Consider the following 15970-nt stretch of genomic DNA (forward strand, 5'->3'; position numbering starts at 1 on the left):
TTAAAAAAGCAGCATTGCTGATGGTAATAAACCATTAATTGAAACAGGCACATGAATTAGCTCATGTCAACTTTGTTCTGAGGTTTGCGTTGCTTGTATTTCTCCTAAGAGGCTATTTATTATTGAGAGTTGTGTTAAACTGTAAATATTTGCAGTGTTTCAGAGTATATTCATTTTGCCATTTAATTAAAGATGATAAGCCATGAAAATGAATTAGGAAGTAAGAGGATGACTTGTCATCACCCGGCCCTTTCCCAGAGCATTGCATGTTCTCTTTCCAAATAAAAAGCTGTCACTCTGAATTTGATATGAAAATTGCTTCAATCAAGAGTAGCAATATCAGGTTGATGTAAAAAGAAGTTAAAATAGGTTTCTCGTCATTTAAGCAACTGAATAAAAAGTGATTGTTCGCCTGAAATATGGCGATGTGTTTTAATAAGTAAAGGTTTGCAGTGCACCATCAGGCACATGGATTACAGCCAGCTTTAGGCTGCCAAGGAGCAAAGTGCAGCGGTTAGCATAGATGCCTGGTCATAACAAATATTCTGTCATATATGATTAAATAGCTAATTTGCTCGGACATTGTTTATGTTCTTTATCACGTTTGCAAACCGTCCTCCAATGACAGAGGCACTGACAAAGAATCACTTCTAATCCGCTTGCATGCTCTTCTTCTGACGACTGGCCCCTTGAACATAATTAGGTTTTAAAAGGCCTACCTTGTCCAGTGAATTGAACAGGAAAGAGAAGAGGGAGGTTGTATTTTAAGCTCAGTCTCAGGGGAGATGAGCCAGCTCCAAAGATTCTCCCGTATTAGTCTTGGGTCACCAAGCTGAGGGATTGCTGATAGTAATATTACACTACATCTCAGGAATGTCCTCTTAAATAACTTGGAGTCACAATCAGCAATGGCGTCTTCCATTTTCAATACTGTGGTTGCCATGTTGTGTTGGAATGTGTTTCTGTGTATACAAGGTACTGTTTGTTGATTAGAGTTATTGAAAATCATAGTTAGACAGCATGCTAATTTAATGTGCGTGGGAAGCAATTAAGGTGACAATGTTCCAAAACAACTTGAAAAAATTGACTTTGTTCAATCCAAGTGTCTTAATTATTGTATGTCTGTGTATCTCTGCTTGTTATATTCAGAGGAAGTTTGACTTTTGTCACCAGACTATATTTTCCCTCATTAATGCACAGGATGATACAGAAACCCTGTTCCATTCAAGTCATTATTCATGTAATACTGCTGGTTTGAATGTGATTCAGGTCACATGTCTAGGATGAGGAGCGCTGCGTTTGACAGTTAGATGTAACTGTTTTACATTAACTTAGAGAGTCTGTTGGTGTTCAGCTTGATGGGTTATACAGGAGGCTTTTTAAGATGTCGATTCAGCTTTGATAGGAGAATATCATATGGTTCCCCTCAACAAAAGCCCTTTATGGCTGTGCATATAGGTTGTTTTAAACCACACCCAACTGTGCAAGTAGCTATGACTCTGGAGGCTATTGCACTCATAGGGGTGAAGAGTAATCTAACACCGGATGAGGGGTTTTGTAAGCTTACCAAGTGTTCACTTAAACAAAGTGTGAGAAAAACAAAATCCTGTCCCTAAGATACCATAAAAATCCTTAATAACCACACCTGAAGGATGATGATGTATTCGTAACTAGCTCATTTTTCACTAAGAATGTGACAGACCTGCACCATGGTTAAAACAGCCTCTGAACAACCATGCCTACCCCAGCAGAACAGGCAGCTCCTACTCATGAGTGGGACGAGGAAAAGAGATGTTTTTACACAAGTTGTAGGCTAGGCCTATTTCATCTCTAGGTGAATATACTGTTTTGATAGTGTGCTGGGTGGATGGATAGATGGATATAGATACAGTAGACAGAGAATATCTATATATATATATAGATAGATAGATAGATAGATAGATAGATAGATAGATAGATAGATAGATAGATAGATAGGTAGATAGAGACAGACAGACAGACAGACAGACAGACAGAGACAGACAGATCATGATTTTGAAACATGGTTTTCGACAGTTGTTTACTTTGCTATTACCTTTTCATACAGTGTGTGGTGAATATTGCATGGCAGTTTATTTTGCTGACTCTTAACAGCATAAAGTGAGGTCTTTTGACTAGGGTAATTTATTCTGCGAAATTCAAATGGTTGTGCAGTCTGGTGATTTTGGACAAGGAAATTGTGTCCTATATTTGAGGAACCAGTAACAAAGAAAGTTGTTATATGAGCACGTTGACTATATTTCTATACAAGCCAAATCATTATTTATTAACTGCTACACCCAACCTGCATGTCATACCGTTTTCAGAAGTAGGCCCAGTACTTCTAGGCCTAGACATACCTGTGACTGCTATCAGTCAAATCGATGAAAGAGAAACTGTGCAGTTCAAGGATATTCTTCAGCAAAAAACTCATTTAGGAGACCAAACATTCCCCAGTAATTAAATTAATGTTTTATTTAGGCTAACTTTCCTTCTCCGCCTTTTCTCAGCAACGGTATTGAGTGCCTCTGTGTTCTCTCAGGGCTATTTCAGACTGGCTGTTTTACAGTCATGATGTTTTGATTATTGGCAGGGCTTTTTGGAAGTTAACAGGGCTTATTGTCCATTATAACACAGCGATCTGCTCATATCGTTATTCCCCTTATGACTAAAACCATGGACACATGCCAGCCATTTCTAAATCTGTGAGCCATGTATTGTGAGCTGGAGGTGGGGGAAAAAGTTGGTTGGTTTGCTAATAATGGTGAAACAGTTTTGTGCATGAGGCGGGAAAAGGAAAGCAAAAAAAAAGTATGGCGTAATCAGCATTTTGTTTCAAGTCCAAATGTATTTGTTTTTCTTTACTTTATTCAGTTTCCGTAACTCTCTAGTTGCCTGTGCTCCCTCTCCCCTGCATGTGCTGTGGGATAATCACTGGGCTGGTAGACAGTCAAACAATGTGCATGTCTCCACAGGCTGACCTTAGAGGAAATGAATAGTTTTATTGTCTGTCCATTACTGGGACTGAAACAACACTGAAGTTATTAATGTGACTTCTCCTATAACATAGAGTAGCCCCTAACAGCCAGAAGCCTGATAAAAAATGGAGTTCTTACTTACCCCCACCACCCCCACCACCCCCCCCCCCAAATTCCATTTATCTGTTTACTTTATTAGATTTTCCTAGTTTTTCAAACAGATGCCTTTTTAAACGGAAATTCAATTAAATGTTAATGCTATGTGGTGTCCTTTAAAGAAGTATCACCCCCACCCCCCCCACCCCAGGCTGCCATAGAGGAATTGTTAATTTGAACCTGAGGGCTCTCACTGTGTTTTTCAGAAAAAATACATGTGTCTTTTTCTGGTACATTGTGCCAAGCCCCTTCAGTCAGGATGACTAATCTGTTATTATCGCCAGCCAATCATTCCCCGTCAGGCTGGGGGTTGTTGCAAAACTCAAGAAGGCTTCCTTAAATATTAAACGCCCTGGAACTTACACTCTCTCCGAGACAAATTAATGTTTCGTTTTCCACCGGCTCCTTAATGACAGTCTGTGTGCTAATTTGTTTTATTTAGTCATCGCTGGAACTGCATGGAGTTTCGGAATATTGTGTGCATGAGCATTTAATTATTCACTAATCAAATTCATCTCAGCTGCAGTCTTATCTCCATAACAGAAAGAAGCAGTATTTCATTATTTAGCTGACTGCTTGCTTGGAGGAGCAGGGAGCAACTGCTGTTTTGGCTTTGTTTAGATCACATAACATAACGATTATTCTCCCAAGGTTTATAGACAATGTTGTTGTTGTTGGGCACAGAGGTAGGCTACCTTGATCAAGATGACGTGTCATGGCAGGTATCAGATCAGGCAGCTTGCAGCGTTCACTGCGTGGCATTACAACGCTGACAGGTGTCGGTGACTAGTTTGGGTTTTTATTTTGCCATGCTCCTGCCACCTGAGGTGTGATAGCCCGTAAACTAGATTTATCTGCATGTCGGCTTGTTTTTCAGTCCCCCCCCCCCCCCCCCCCGCCCAAGACAGTCACAGGACAGTAGTCCCAGTCGATAGCCATTAGCAGTCAACAATTACCCCTGTGTGGATTCTCCCATTAGGCTGAGCTGCACTAGGAACTTAATCCCGCTCTGCCACTATCATATCCCTGCCATGATATCAAGCATATGTTTAGTGTAAAAAGCATCCAAGGGGTCAGCATATAACTTTTTGTCTCTTTCCCACGCAGTTCATAAATGTACAAGTAGACTGCATTTAAGAGTTAATTTAAATTCACAAAGAGGATTCTTCCTCTGTTCTATTTCATAACCACTTTGATCTTCTCCACACCATAGATAAAGGAAATATGCAACTGAGGATTCCTTTCTTGTTTATTTGCCTATTTCTCAGAGGGTATAGGAAAGTGCCAACTGTTCCAACAAGATGGATGGAAATTCTTTAATATGCATGGTCTCTCTGGCAGGCCGGGGAATTATGAATGATTTATTCTTTGGACAGTAATTGAAAAGGCCTTGTCTAGAAATGACTGCAAATAAAGAAATCAGCACAATAGGGCATGTTGTTATCCTAGCCCTACATCTAATCCTCTCTTTGTTTTAAATTCTAAATGCTCTTTAATTGGTTTTATTGAGTAATTCCATCATTCTCCGTCATTCTTCCAGTTCTGTGTGGAAATTGTAATCATTTCACCCACTCATGTGCTAAAGTAGAGAGCAACTATTGTGTCAAGGGGCTTGTTAGAATATGATTTCCATTTTGCCAAAGCAGCCGAAGTAAATCGCTTTCACATAGACATAATTTGTCTTTGCAGGTTGTTTGACACCTGCATCCTTCAAGTTAATACATATTTAAATTGCTCATTAAAAGTATGATAAATAAATATTTGTCTCGCATGAGGAGGTGGATTGGCTGATAGATAGCTGATGTGCAGTCAGGATTCACCTCAGATCTATTATTTCAGCCCAGATATTATATGTTTGTATTATTTTAGCCCACATATTAGATGTTTTGTGCTTAGTATAATGAACAGTGAACAAAGAAAAAAAACTGTTTATGAATTCAATTAAATGAAAGGAATTGGGACAAGGACATTGTGTACTTTGCATAGAAAAAGAAAGCATGATGCCATGTTTAATGGTTGTGATGATGGATTTCAGCTAGCTTCTAATATCATATACCAGTAGCCTAATTGTGTGTCCAATTTTGCATACATTACGTTGACTGAAAGCTTCCTCTCAGATCATATGTTTTTGCAGCTCAGCGTTGACATAGATTCAGTGGCTGATCATTTAATTGTCCCTGGGATATATTTTCCCCTGATATAGCAACTTCTTAGTTGGTTTTGCAGGAAAATGATGTTTAATGTAATAAGGCTTTAAACAATTCATAACAGCTCATAGTAGACCTCTTTGTGCAAACCTGATCAAAAATACATCCAACTCCCATGGCTCACATCCATATCATATGAACTGCTATTTCTCCCATTCTGTTTCATGCCCAGCATAAAATGTGCTTATTGTGTCTCATGAAAGATACATTTCTCGAAAACAAGTCATCTGTTTCATCCAATATTTAGAATGAAAAGGGTCTATATAACTGCATTTTGAACCAGCCTGACTGAGATAGTCTTGCATAAGGCCTTTGATAGGAACACCTTAACTATTCTAACATGATAACCTGAAGGCTGCAGCTCTGCCATGGTGTAAACAAAGGTCACAGGAAACCCCTCCCTCGAGCTTTGAGCACCTTTTATCTACGGGAGAGAGAGAGCCAGGCTCAATATACAACATGAGCCCATCACCCACTTCACCCTGATGGCAATCCATGTGAGATTGGTTTTTGTTTGTCTGCTTTAAAAACAAATACAATGACACACAGCTAGTGTTCACTTTGGAGGTTGCTCAGGAGAGGAAACTATTCCGAGACATGTTTCATACTGATAACTCTCCCCAGTTGTTTACAGTCAACTCATTATAAACTCATATGGCCTCCAGTGCTACTCTGTTTCATTGACTACAAAGTAATAATGACTTTCCTTTACAGATATTCATCAACCTAGCCCATTTAGTAGGGGGCTGCTGCATGCACTTCTAGCGCAATATCAGATGTGTTTTGTTGTGTTTCGAACTTCAATCTCTCCAGGCAAAGGAGCAATTTGCCCTAACATAACGTGTATAATCCTGTCATGTATTACAGGGGGCTATTAAATGCAAACTTTGCAATCAGGCAATCAATAAGGCAGACAGTCTAAACTGGAACAGAGCCTACTGTGTGTGTGTGGGGGGGGGGGGGCTTTGACTGGTTGCTATGGAGCTGTTCTGAAAGTGTCGGGCTCGGAGAATGGAATGTCTAACGTAATAAAATATCACCAGGTAGCATTAATCATCAGAGTGTTTTACGTCGACATTGGGGCATATTCCGGAAAATGTGGCTCAAGGCAATTTGGGCTGCAACAAAAATGGCATCAAATAAAGAGCAATATTAGTGGGGTGTGAGGAGAGATGGGGTATAATGCGACCCTGCCCTTGTCTGGGGTCAGTCAATTGTGATATATGAAGCTTACAGTATATCTAGACTTGTTTCACCTGGTGTCACCTAGGCAATCACACTACATTAACAAGCACTCCCCAACGAGAGTTTCGGTACTGGAGCTCAGGAGCAAATTTGTACTGTCATTTTTCCAGGCCCTCGATTTCAATAGAAAGTTTCGTGAACGTATGATACGCTTTTTAAGTGTTTCTCACTTTCTGTCAAAGAAATCCTCATCAGGCTCATAGCGGTTTTTGAATGAAGGGGGTCTGAATTGAGAGGGAACATTCTTTAGCTCTTTAGATAGCACAGGCATGGTCCCTCTGAGAGCGTACGGCGTGATAGAGCTTATTAAAAGTCATTTAAATATGAAAAGGTTTGTATCCGGCAGAAATGTGAGACAGTGGCTGTGGTCTATCTTTACATTATTTGCACATATTTTGCTGGCAAGAGCCTGCTTCTGAAATAAAGACAAACAGCTAGACCGCCTGCCTTCCTGCTGCTTGAAGTGTCACATCTTTTGTGGATGTTGCAGAGAGCGGCTGATTCACTGGCGTTATTAGGGACTGGTTTCTCTCTTTGAAGATGGTCTGGTGAAGTGGAAACTGTGCAATCATTAAATCAATAACTGTAAAACAGGAAATGGGCTCTGCGCACAGAATGTAATGCAGTGAGCCCTTTGTTAATGTTTGACCACTCACATTTGCAGATATACTGGTGTTCTATCATTCTAAACCTGAAATCAATAGAGCCAAGGATACACTGGATAGCCAAGCACAATGATCTGGGAATGTTTACTAGATCAAGAGTGAATACTAACATGGCTGGCAATATAATCCAGTGACCACATCAGTGCTTTCAGCTGTGGCCTCATCATGATCATTATCTAGAGGAGAACATGTCTCGCTTTTATCAACACTTGATAATGTTGAAAGAAATGAGTTGTTCACCATTATCTCATATGATTTTGAACCATGCCAAGACTGGAATGTTTAAGATTGTCACTGTGTGACTGAATAGCGGGACGGATATCAAAGCATTCTTCTCACATCGCACAATTACTTTGAACAATAAGTGGAATAACAGATAGTATTAATTTCCCTCTGTTTCACCGTGTTGGTATTTTGACCTACAAACTCAAACAGACAGGTAGGTATTAAGCCTTGTTTGTCAGGGCTGACTCACTGACAGGCTAATATATTAGGTAATGGCTGTTTCTGAGGTTGGAGCGGAGCAGGAATGCGCCTCAGCAGTTCTGTGTCTTTCAGGGAATTCATGAGCCATTTTGGCGAGGCTTTGAAGGCGAGGCATAAGGTACATTAGAGAGAAAACACTGCTGGCTGTTTGTGTTGAAACCCCATTCACTCTACTCTGGCGTCATGAGAAAGATCTCGGTCTGATAGGAAACAATGCCTTTTGACACTCAGGTTTCCTTGCGACATAATCAAAGGAGCTTTTAGATGTACTACTAATCTTGTGTTATCTGGATATTTGTAATTGTTTAAGAAAAGAAAAGCTCCTCACGTAAACTTCACAGAAAGATTTATAAGCTTGGTGATTAAAAAAATAACCTGTGTAAATTATCATCTGAGACTGGAACTGAATAGTCATTAAGCCACTGGTATGTGAAAATATAGTTTATGTTCGGGTCCCATTCATTTTCTCTCACATCTTAATTGTGAAGCAATTTTAACTCCCGACTCCAAGGTTCACTCACAAAAAGAGCTTTGTTATTATTATTAGTGGGCCATTGTCTTGTTGTTCTGTCTTTAGCAGGTCCCCCTCCCCCTCCCTTTCTATCTTAATATGACTTTCTGTTCCGTTGGGGAATAAAGGATTCCACCCACCGCCCATATTTCCAATCTTATCAAGCCTTCTCCAAACAAACATTTCTAGCTAACTACACAATATTCACATTTTCAAAAACCAGCGCTTTATTGTTGATACGAATCCCATATGCCACGTTGTAGATTTTTATCATCAACACCGTGGAATAACATGGGACATGAATTATTAATTTCCCACAGACATTCCTCAGTATGTATTTTTCTTGGTATTTAATTGGTCCACTTTATCTGGTGCAAGGTATGAGTTGAGAGAAGTGTTATGTAAATATATTCCCACAGAGGGCCATTTGACATTTTGCGGAGCACTTGAGCTGTAAAGCGGGAGAACATTGACATAGTTAAGAAGCCGAGTCCACTCACCCTGATCAGATAGGACATGTGAGGCTTAGTCAAGCAGATTTTAGGCTTGATTTTGCAACCAATCAGTGCCCTACCTTTTTTCTTTCTTTCTCATTCTTGACAAAGGCTGCTTGTCAAGGGTATTAAAGGAAAATTGCATAATGTGATTTTCAGTGCTCTCTAATGATAGTGCAGGCCCTACCAATTAAATTGCAAAGATAAGAATTCCTTTCTTTAGAAAAGGTTAGATTTTATTAACAAAGTGACTATGGAGCGTGGGGGGGGGGGGGGTTCTGCCTCCTCTCTGGCCCCTTCTCCTCCCCAGAGTTAAATCTAATCAGCAAATTGTACACAGTATCCCAGTGAGATTATTCAGGACTAGTGCAACCCATTAAAAACCCGGACGTTTTGAAACTAATCTCAACTGCGCTAATTGCAACTAAGGCGGGGGGAGGGGTGGATACTGTTGTCAAGAAGTAAATAGATTAGTTTTCATTGTGCTATTAGGCATTGGAACGCCGGGGCGTATTGAATAGGAACAGTTGCTCTTGCACTCCAGTGTATACAATGTGGAAAACCACAATGTGTTTGGGAATCTCAAATGAATGGGGACATACTCTGGCATGTTGAAATGGTCCTCAATCAATGCCTCAGCTGGCACTGCTGTCCTCACTGGGGTGTGTATGTGCACATCCTGATTAGTGTTGGGAAGGGACAGAGTGCATTGAAGGGGAGCATAATACTTGCTATAAAAGCCCAATAAAAAGGATAAGCATAATAAATCAAAAGGTTTCGTCACCACAGCACTCATCTATCGGATTCAGAGATGAGTAATTGAAGTTGATATTGAAAGTCTTAAGTGGAGCAGCAGTCATGAACCAAAAAACACATCATTGCTCATCTTACATAACACTGGAATTTATATATATTTATATATATATATCTCCCTGTGAGATGTAATGAGTGTAATTTGATGGGATCATAAAGGAATATTTCCGGAGCTCAACATCTGTGCTGTGGTGCTCAGTGTAATTCTCTGGCATCTAATCACCAATGAGGAGCATTAAGGGTGAGCATGTCCTCACACTTGATGTCTCTCTTCTGGAACACTTAGCCAATACTCAACGGTGTCACTACAGCACATGCATTATATATGAGCACTCTACACTAAATACATAGTATATATAGTGTAGTATATACAGTGCAGTACATATAAGATAATGTTATGCTCTATATTATAAGTGTAGTATACTGTATACATGTTTACAAGGTATACCGTTTGCTAGTATACTGTATGTAGTATGTTTACGATAGAAATACAGTATATGGTGACACCATTGACTACCTGAACAGCCATATTCAGAGTGACTGGCTGTTTGTCAGCTGTAACACAGTGTACTACAGCCTGACAACCCTGTGACATGGAGAGGTTTTGACTGCTGTGACAGATGTAAACTCACGTTGACTGTGTCAAGTGGATTGTAGTTTATGACTCCCTGGCAGCAGTTTTATACACCGTGCGTGTCCGAGCAACTGCAAAACGTCTTTTTTTGGGGGGTATCTCAGAGAGAGGGCTCAGTATTTCGAGCAACGCAGGTGCTTGGCAAAGCGATGTGATCCCATATACTGATATAACAGCTATTTTGGTTAATTTTTAGCCACAGGTGTGATTATTCTGATTGAGCAGAAGGATTTGGGTGAGTCAGGAGAGAGAGGGGTTGATGCTCTGGTCTATCTGTGCAGAATGATGTGGCTCATTGCCCAGACATTTTTATACGGCCAATCCTAACTGAGAGCCGTCATGTAAAACCAGCAGTTTCACTCTGTAGTAAAACGTAATATCCCACAGATCTGCACTCTAACACAAAGGAGGTGCTCATTTATTCATTAGTATATCTTTATGCACATGGTTGATACTGTAAAGTGACCGCAGAGGAACACTGTGAAACTCCTCCATCAGGGAGATGAAATATGGCGGCCCTAATTTAATCAATTACAGATAGTGGGTTTCCAGCATAACTCAAGACATAAGACGGGATGTTCAATTGAAATGCACTTAACATTGTTTTCATTTCCCATCATTTCCCGCTGTTAACAATGCTTTGTAAAGGAGAGGAATTGGGGAAATCTGTTATCTGCAATTTATTGAATTGCGGTTATTGTCTCATGTTGCGATCTTTCTGCCTGTACTCATGGTGTCAAAGATAAAAAAAAAAAAATAAGAAAAAAAAGATTGAAATAAAATAATATAAAAACATTGTCCTTTGTGGTGTCTCCCCAGGCGATGACGGGGAACAGAAGCGGGCCCTGGTTCTGAGTTACCCCCAGTATTGCCGTTACCGCTCCATCATCGCCCGGCTCCGGGAGCGGCCCACCTCCCTGCTGACGGAGCAGGTGGTGCTGGCGCTGGGCGGCATCGCCTCACTCACCGACCATACCCGCATCCTCTACTGCAGGGACACCTTCGAGCACCCCACGCTTGTGGACAACGAGAGCGTCTGTGACGAATTTGGTAAGCGCTCGGACTTTAATACCTGTGGAGCAGACCTGGCTCAAATACATGACTTGTTGAATCCGTTTTTAAGCCCTTGGGCTGCAGTTGATTTAATTTTCCCTGGTACTTTGGAACCAATGGAATAGTCCCAGAAGTGCAAGCTCAAAGCTGAATCAAGCACACCTCAAACCTCAAACACTTTCAAGTGAAAGTACTGTATATTAGGTAGGTCTACTTCGTTGGTCCTGTTTGTCACTCCCTCTCTTTAGTTAGGCCTAGTGGCTCACCAAACAGTGACAGAGTTGGTCTGATGTTAACCTCATGGCACTCAGCCCAACGCTACTGTATATGCAGTACTAGGAAGTGACTTTGATGAGCTTTGATTATCGGTGGGGTAACTGAGACGGACACACTGGCTTTTTGTCAAGTTATACAGTCAGCTCCGTGCCTCTGCCAGGCTTCCCCCCACAGGAAGAGAGAGAGCTCACAGACACGATGACAGAGCTCTGGCCTCATCGATGTGGTCAGCACAAATTCAGAGATTGTTTTTCCGATGTAGGGTCAAATCATTGTGTCAATCTGTGATGATAGAAGCATAGTCAATGACCCCTGGGACTCTAAAAAGAAGTAGCCTTGATGTTTCAGAGGATGAGCCATCTGTTCTGCAGTAGGTCTGATCATTGCAGCATGTCTCGACGCTCTATATTAACATCATGTAGCTAATGACCTTCAACCCACAGAAACAATGAAAGTCAAGCTATCATCAGCATACAGTGAGAGTTAGTCGTTCTTTAACATGGGGAATTAGCCTACATTATACTTAGCATGTTTGTTCTGTTTGTGTTATTTATGTGGTATAGTAATATTAACATAGTCAGTGGACTCAATATCTAACCTTACTTGAGCAGCTGTGCAGACAACCTCTAGATGACAATTAGCCAAGGCAAATAAGGACATGTCTTCAGAGTGCTCAGAATGGAAATGTATTTCAGATGGTGGAAATGATCCCAGGAGCATTTTTTTGGAACACATATGTTTTTTTATAGTTTGAAAAGGAGATGTAAGCAAGACTGACAGACCTGTGCATGTTAAGTATCCTGATTGCCCTGGCTCTCTCCCCTGAGTTTGTAAAGAGTGCTTTGGCAAGTGGTAACGAGATCCATTGGAAGAACCTTTGTTTAAGTTACTCTGGAGTGGTATTTATTAAAGGCCCTGATCTCAACATATGAAGTCATTGGTCATGTAAGAGTTACCACAGGCTGGATTTATTACAAAGGCACAGATTTAATTCTGGACATTTTGAAACACATCAGAGACCGATGAGAAAATCAGAGAAAAATCTTCAAGCACGTTTTATGCTCGGTATGATAGTTACTTGGTGGAAAATCTGTTGCATTTAGAGTAGCCATTAAACATCCAGATTTTTGGAGGCAAGTAACAGTGATTCTAAACCCCTTTGGCAATGCTGAACCAAGTAATTTCTGGGAGGGAAATCCAGTACATTTCAGAAGAAAGGGGAAGAAAAGAAGGAAGACTATTTATGGAAAAATCATCATGAACTCTGGGGCGTTGCCATCTTTCACTGTTTTGACTTATGCTAAGTAATTCCTGGACTGCTCCTAATTCTCACAGGTTTTATTCCCCTCCCTGTAAAAATAAATAGATAGATGCTTGTACTTTATTTTCAGATCTGTCTTGTTTGTTCACTTCCCTCTCAAGGAAACAAGGGTTGTAAAATGTAGAAAGTCCACATTTTATTGGTAGTTGTGTCAGGTGAGTGAGATCAGGTGATCAGACTGAGTAACTAGCTGGAGTGGTGGGGTGGGATTGGTAGGTAATGTTGTTTACACTGTCCAGGGGCCCAGCTCTGACCCTTGGATCACACTAAGTCACTTATGACAGCATGGGTCAATACTGAGCATTCCTCCCCAACTACCACACATTTCAGACACATCTCTTACACTAATACAAACTCCCAGCAAAGACACTACTGATGTCACTCTGGCCCCTCAATACACAAACCGTATAATAAAAAGTGACATAGTCCAACTGTAGACGATCATCTCAAGTTTGGGAAATCAGGAGAATCTTTTATGAGACGTAATGGAGACGCTGGTGAATTATTGAACAGAATTTGTACGTTGATGCAACGTTCTGGGCAAACCACTTTTGCTTCTGAATAATATCCTTCCTACACTCGAGGCTATTATTAGGAAGCAGGATGATGTGGACCTATACTTTTATTGTATTACAATGAAACATTTGCATTTCTCACTCACTGAAGTTAAAGCTGAGCTGATATTAGCGAGGGTTTCACATTTTCCTTTGTGTGTTATTCAAAGTACTGTTTTCCCTTTAGTCGTAAGCTTGTACCGCATTGTAGTTTAGACAAATGTTCTGTATTCTGTATTCAAATGTTTTCTGTGTGGTTTCTGCTTTTCATGTCTATGTTCTCTGGCCTTGGGAGAGACATATTTGCATGCAAGTTAAGGATATGCAAAAATAATTATGAACAAACTACTTCAATTAGCATGACTGGGGCGTTTGAATGTTGTACAAATGAAATGCTTTATATTCCTTTAGACAAGCCTTTCTGTGTGACAGGAATGCTGCGTGTATAATTATGGTATGATTCGTGCATAACAATGAAGTGGCGAATTAATGATAGCCCGTTGTCTAATGGAGAGATGTACGAGACAAAGCAGCCCATTGTTATTTATCATCAAGAGAGCCCTGTGTAAAAGCTATTGTTCTCGAGTGTTAATCATTTGCACTTTAATAAATCAAATTATGGCAATACCGAATTGTGGAGCTCTTTAGGGCTGGTTGTGAATTGCACCACCAGGCCTGGGGAAACGAGCGGGCAGGATCTGGTTCCATGGTATGTTTACCACATACACAGCTATAAAAATGGGTCATTTATTTTCTTCTCCATGAAAAGAAGCCTCTCTGTGTTTCAGCTGCAGATCTCAGCACTTCACATCAATGTGGGCCCTGTGTAATTGCAGAGCGTGTGTTTTCACTAAGAGAGAGAAATGGTGTATCCTTTTCTAAGATATGTGTAGGATTGCAGTCAGTCAGAGGGGATTTGCTCCTCAGCATAATATTGGTATTTCCAGGCAACATCAGAAATGCGTGCGTGTTCGTACATGCGCGTGTGTGTTTGTGTGTGTCTGTGTGTTGTGCACGTGCGTGTGTGTGTGGGTGTGTGTTGTGCACGTGCATGCATGTGTGTGTGTGTGTGTGTGTGTGTGTGTGTGCCTTTTAGAGGAAGGCAGTGTGATGCTATTAAGACTCTGGGAGGGCTAGGAAGCGGTGGGCGAGTCCTTCTGGTGAGAACATGTGGCTCACGGAACATTTGAATAATTAGATACTGGGAAAAGATTTATCATCCAGCGAACGGAAGTGAGTGTTTAGAATATTGTGAAACATCAGGCGCTCCTTTCTTCCCTTCCATTGAACTGAAGAGAAAATAAGACAAGAGAGGTGCCTATTACCAAGTTCCTCCAGAAATCGGATAGGCCTCAAGCTTTCAGCTTAAACAAACAAATCATAGGAGAATTTGTCTTGAGCATTAAGGGTTTGGGTTATACAGTATGTGCTGCTGAGCAGATCTATCCTCTGCTACTATTTATAGTGGCCATTTCTGTTGACCACATAGGATATGAAATTGTCTCAGTTTGTCTCCTTAAATTAAATACGAGCAGTTTGTTTGTTTGAAAGCCTGCTGTTTGCCTTTCCTCTCCCCGAAAAAACATAAGCGTTTGGCTAAAGTGGGAACATATCCCAAATTCCATGGGAGCCCTTTCTTGTATTTGGCTCTGGCGGTTTTAATGCAGGTTATTAATGCTATCCAGATGTTCCCCCTACATATCTGTTACTGCTTGTGTAGTGAGACCATGGACAGCACAAGGCAGACACCATCCCCTCTAATCGTTTAATACACTCTAGAAGGGGGGAGCAGTTTAGTGAACAGAATGTTAAATGATTACTGTTTTACGTGTGCACACCCTATAATTAGACCAATACAAAGGCTGCCTGCTCTCAGTCTGTATTTGCATTATATGTTACCAAAACTGGGTGCCTAGCATTACATTTTGGCTTCCATTGCAGTCCCTCTCTCTCTGGCTCGCTTGGCCAAAACCCTGAGCTCATACAGTATCTTTTCATGTACTGTTTTCTGCATTATGTTTAACGATTCATATTTTCTCTTCTGCACTCATTTCACAATCGGGATTGAATTACTAAAGGTCATGCATTTTTTAATAGCCCATATGCCTCGCCCATGTGTCATATTAAGAATTCAAGGAGAAACCGAACGGGAGATTTTCTTGCATTTTTTTTGAACGCATTTCAAAGTTCTACTTTCAACAGAAGTTTTTTCCATATACCGTAGGGTTCACATCTCTCTGCTTAAAAGAAAAAAGAATACCTCTTAAAAGTCTGAGAACGTTTTACCCCTGAGTGGAATTTGCATAATAGTCTGGTGAGGTACAATATCCCCTTATTTTTCGTAATGAATAACATGCAAGCCGTCCCGACACAGATTACAGATGCTTCCAGTAAAGCAGCCTTGAGAAACATCACTTGGGCTAAAAGAAGGGTTGAGGGGAGGGGTGGGGTGTGTGTGTGTTGGGGGGGGGGGGGGGGGGGGGGGGGGGGGGCGGGTTAGTATCTGTGAAGTCAGTATTTTATCAGTTCATATTAATTTAACAATGCTCTTTTGGTTCC

At 40.8% G+C, this 15970-nt stretch overlaps 1 protein-coding gene across 1 annotated transcript in view; it reads left to right on the forward strand.

Moving 5' to 3' along the window:
* Positions 1 to 15970, forward strand: part of arid5b (AT-rich interaction domain 5B) — a gene marked incomplete at its 5' end in the record, with an annotated part of 69482 nt that overhangs the window by 8337 nt on the left and 45175 nt on the right. Inside the window, one exon of the mRNA XM_083686931.1 lies at positions 11027 to 11257. Within this exon, the coding sequence (XP_083543057.1) occupies positions 11027 to 11257 (231 nt within the window). The remainder of the gene's footprint in view (positions 1 to 11026; positions 11258 to 15970) is intronic.

This window comes from Argentina silus (genome assembly GCF_951799395.1).
Source record: "Argentina silus genome assembly, chromosome: 16".
NCBI classification, from domain to species: Eukaryota; Metazoa; Chordata; class Actinopteri; order Argentiniformes; family Argentinidae; genus Argentina; species Argentina silus.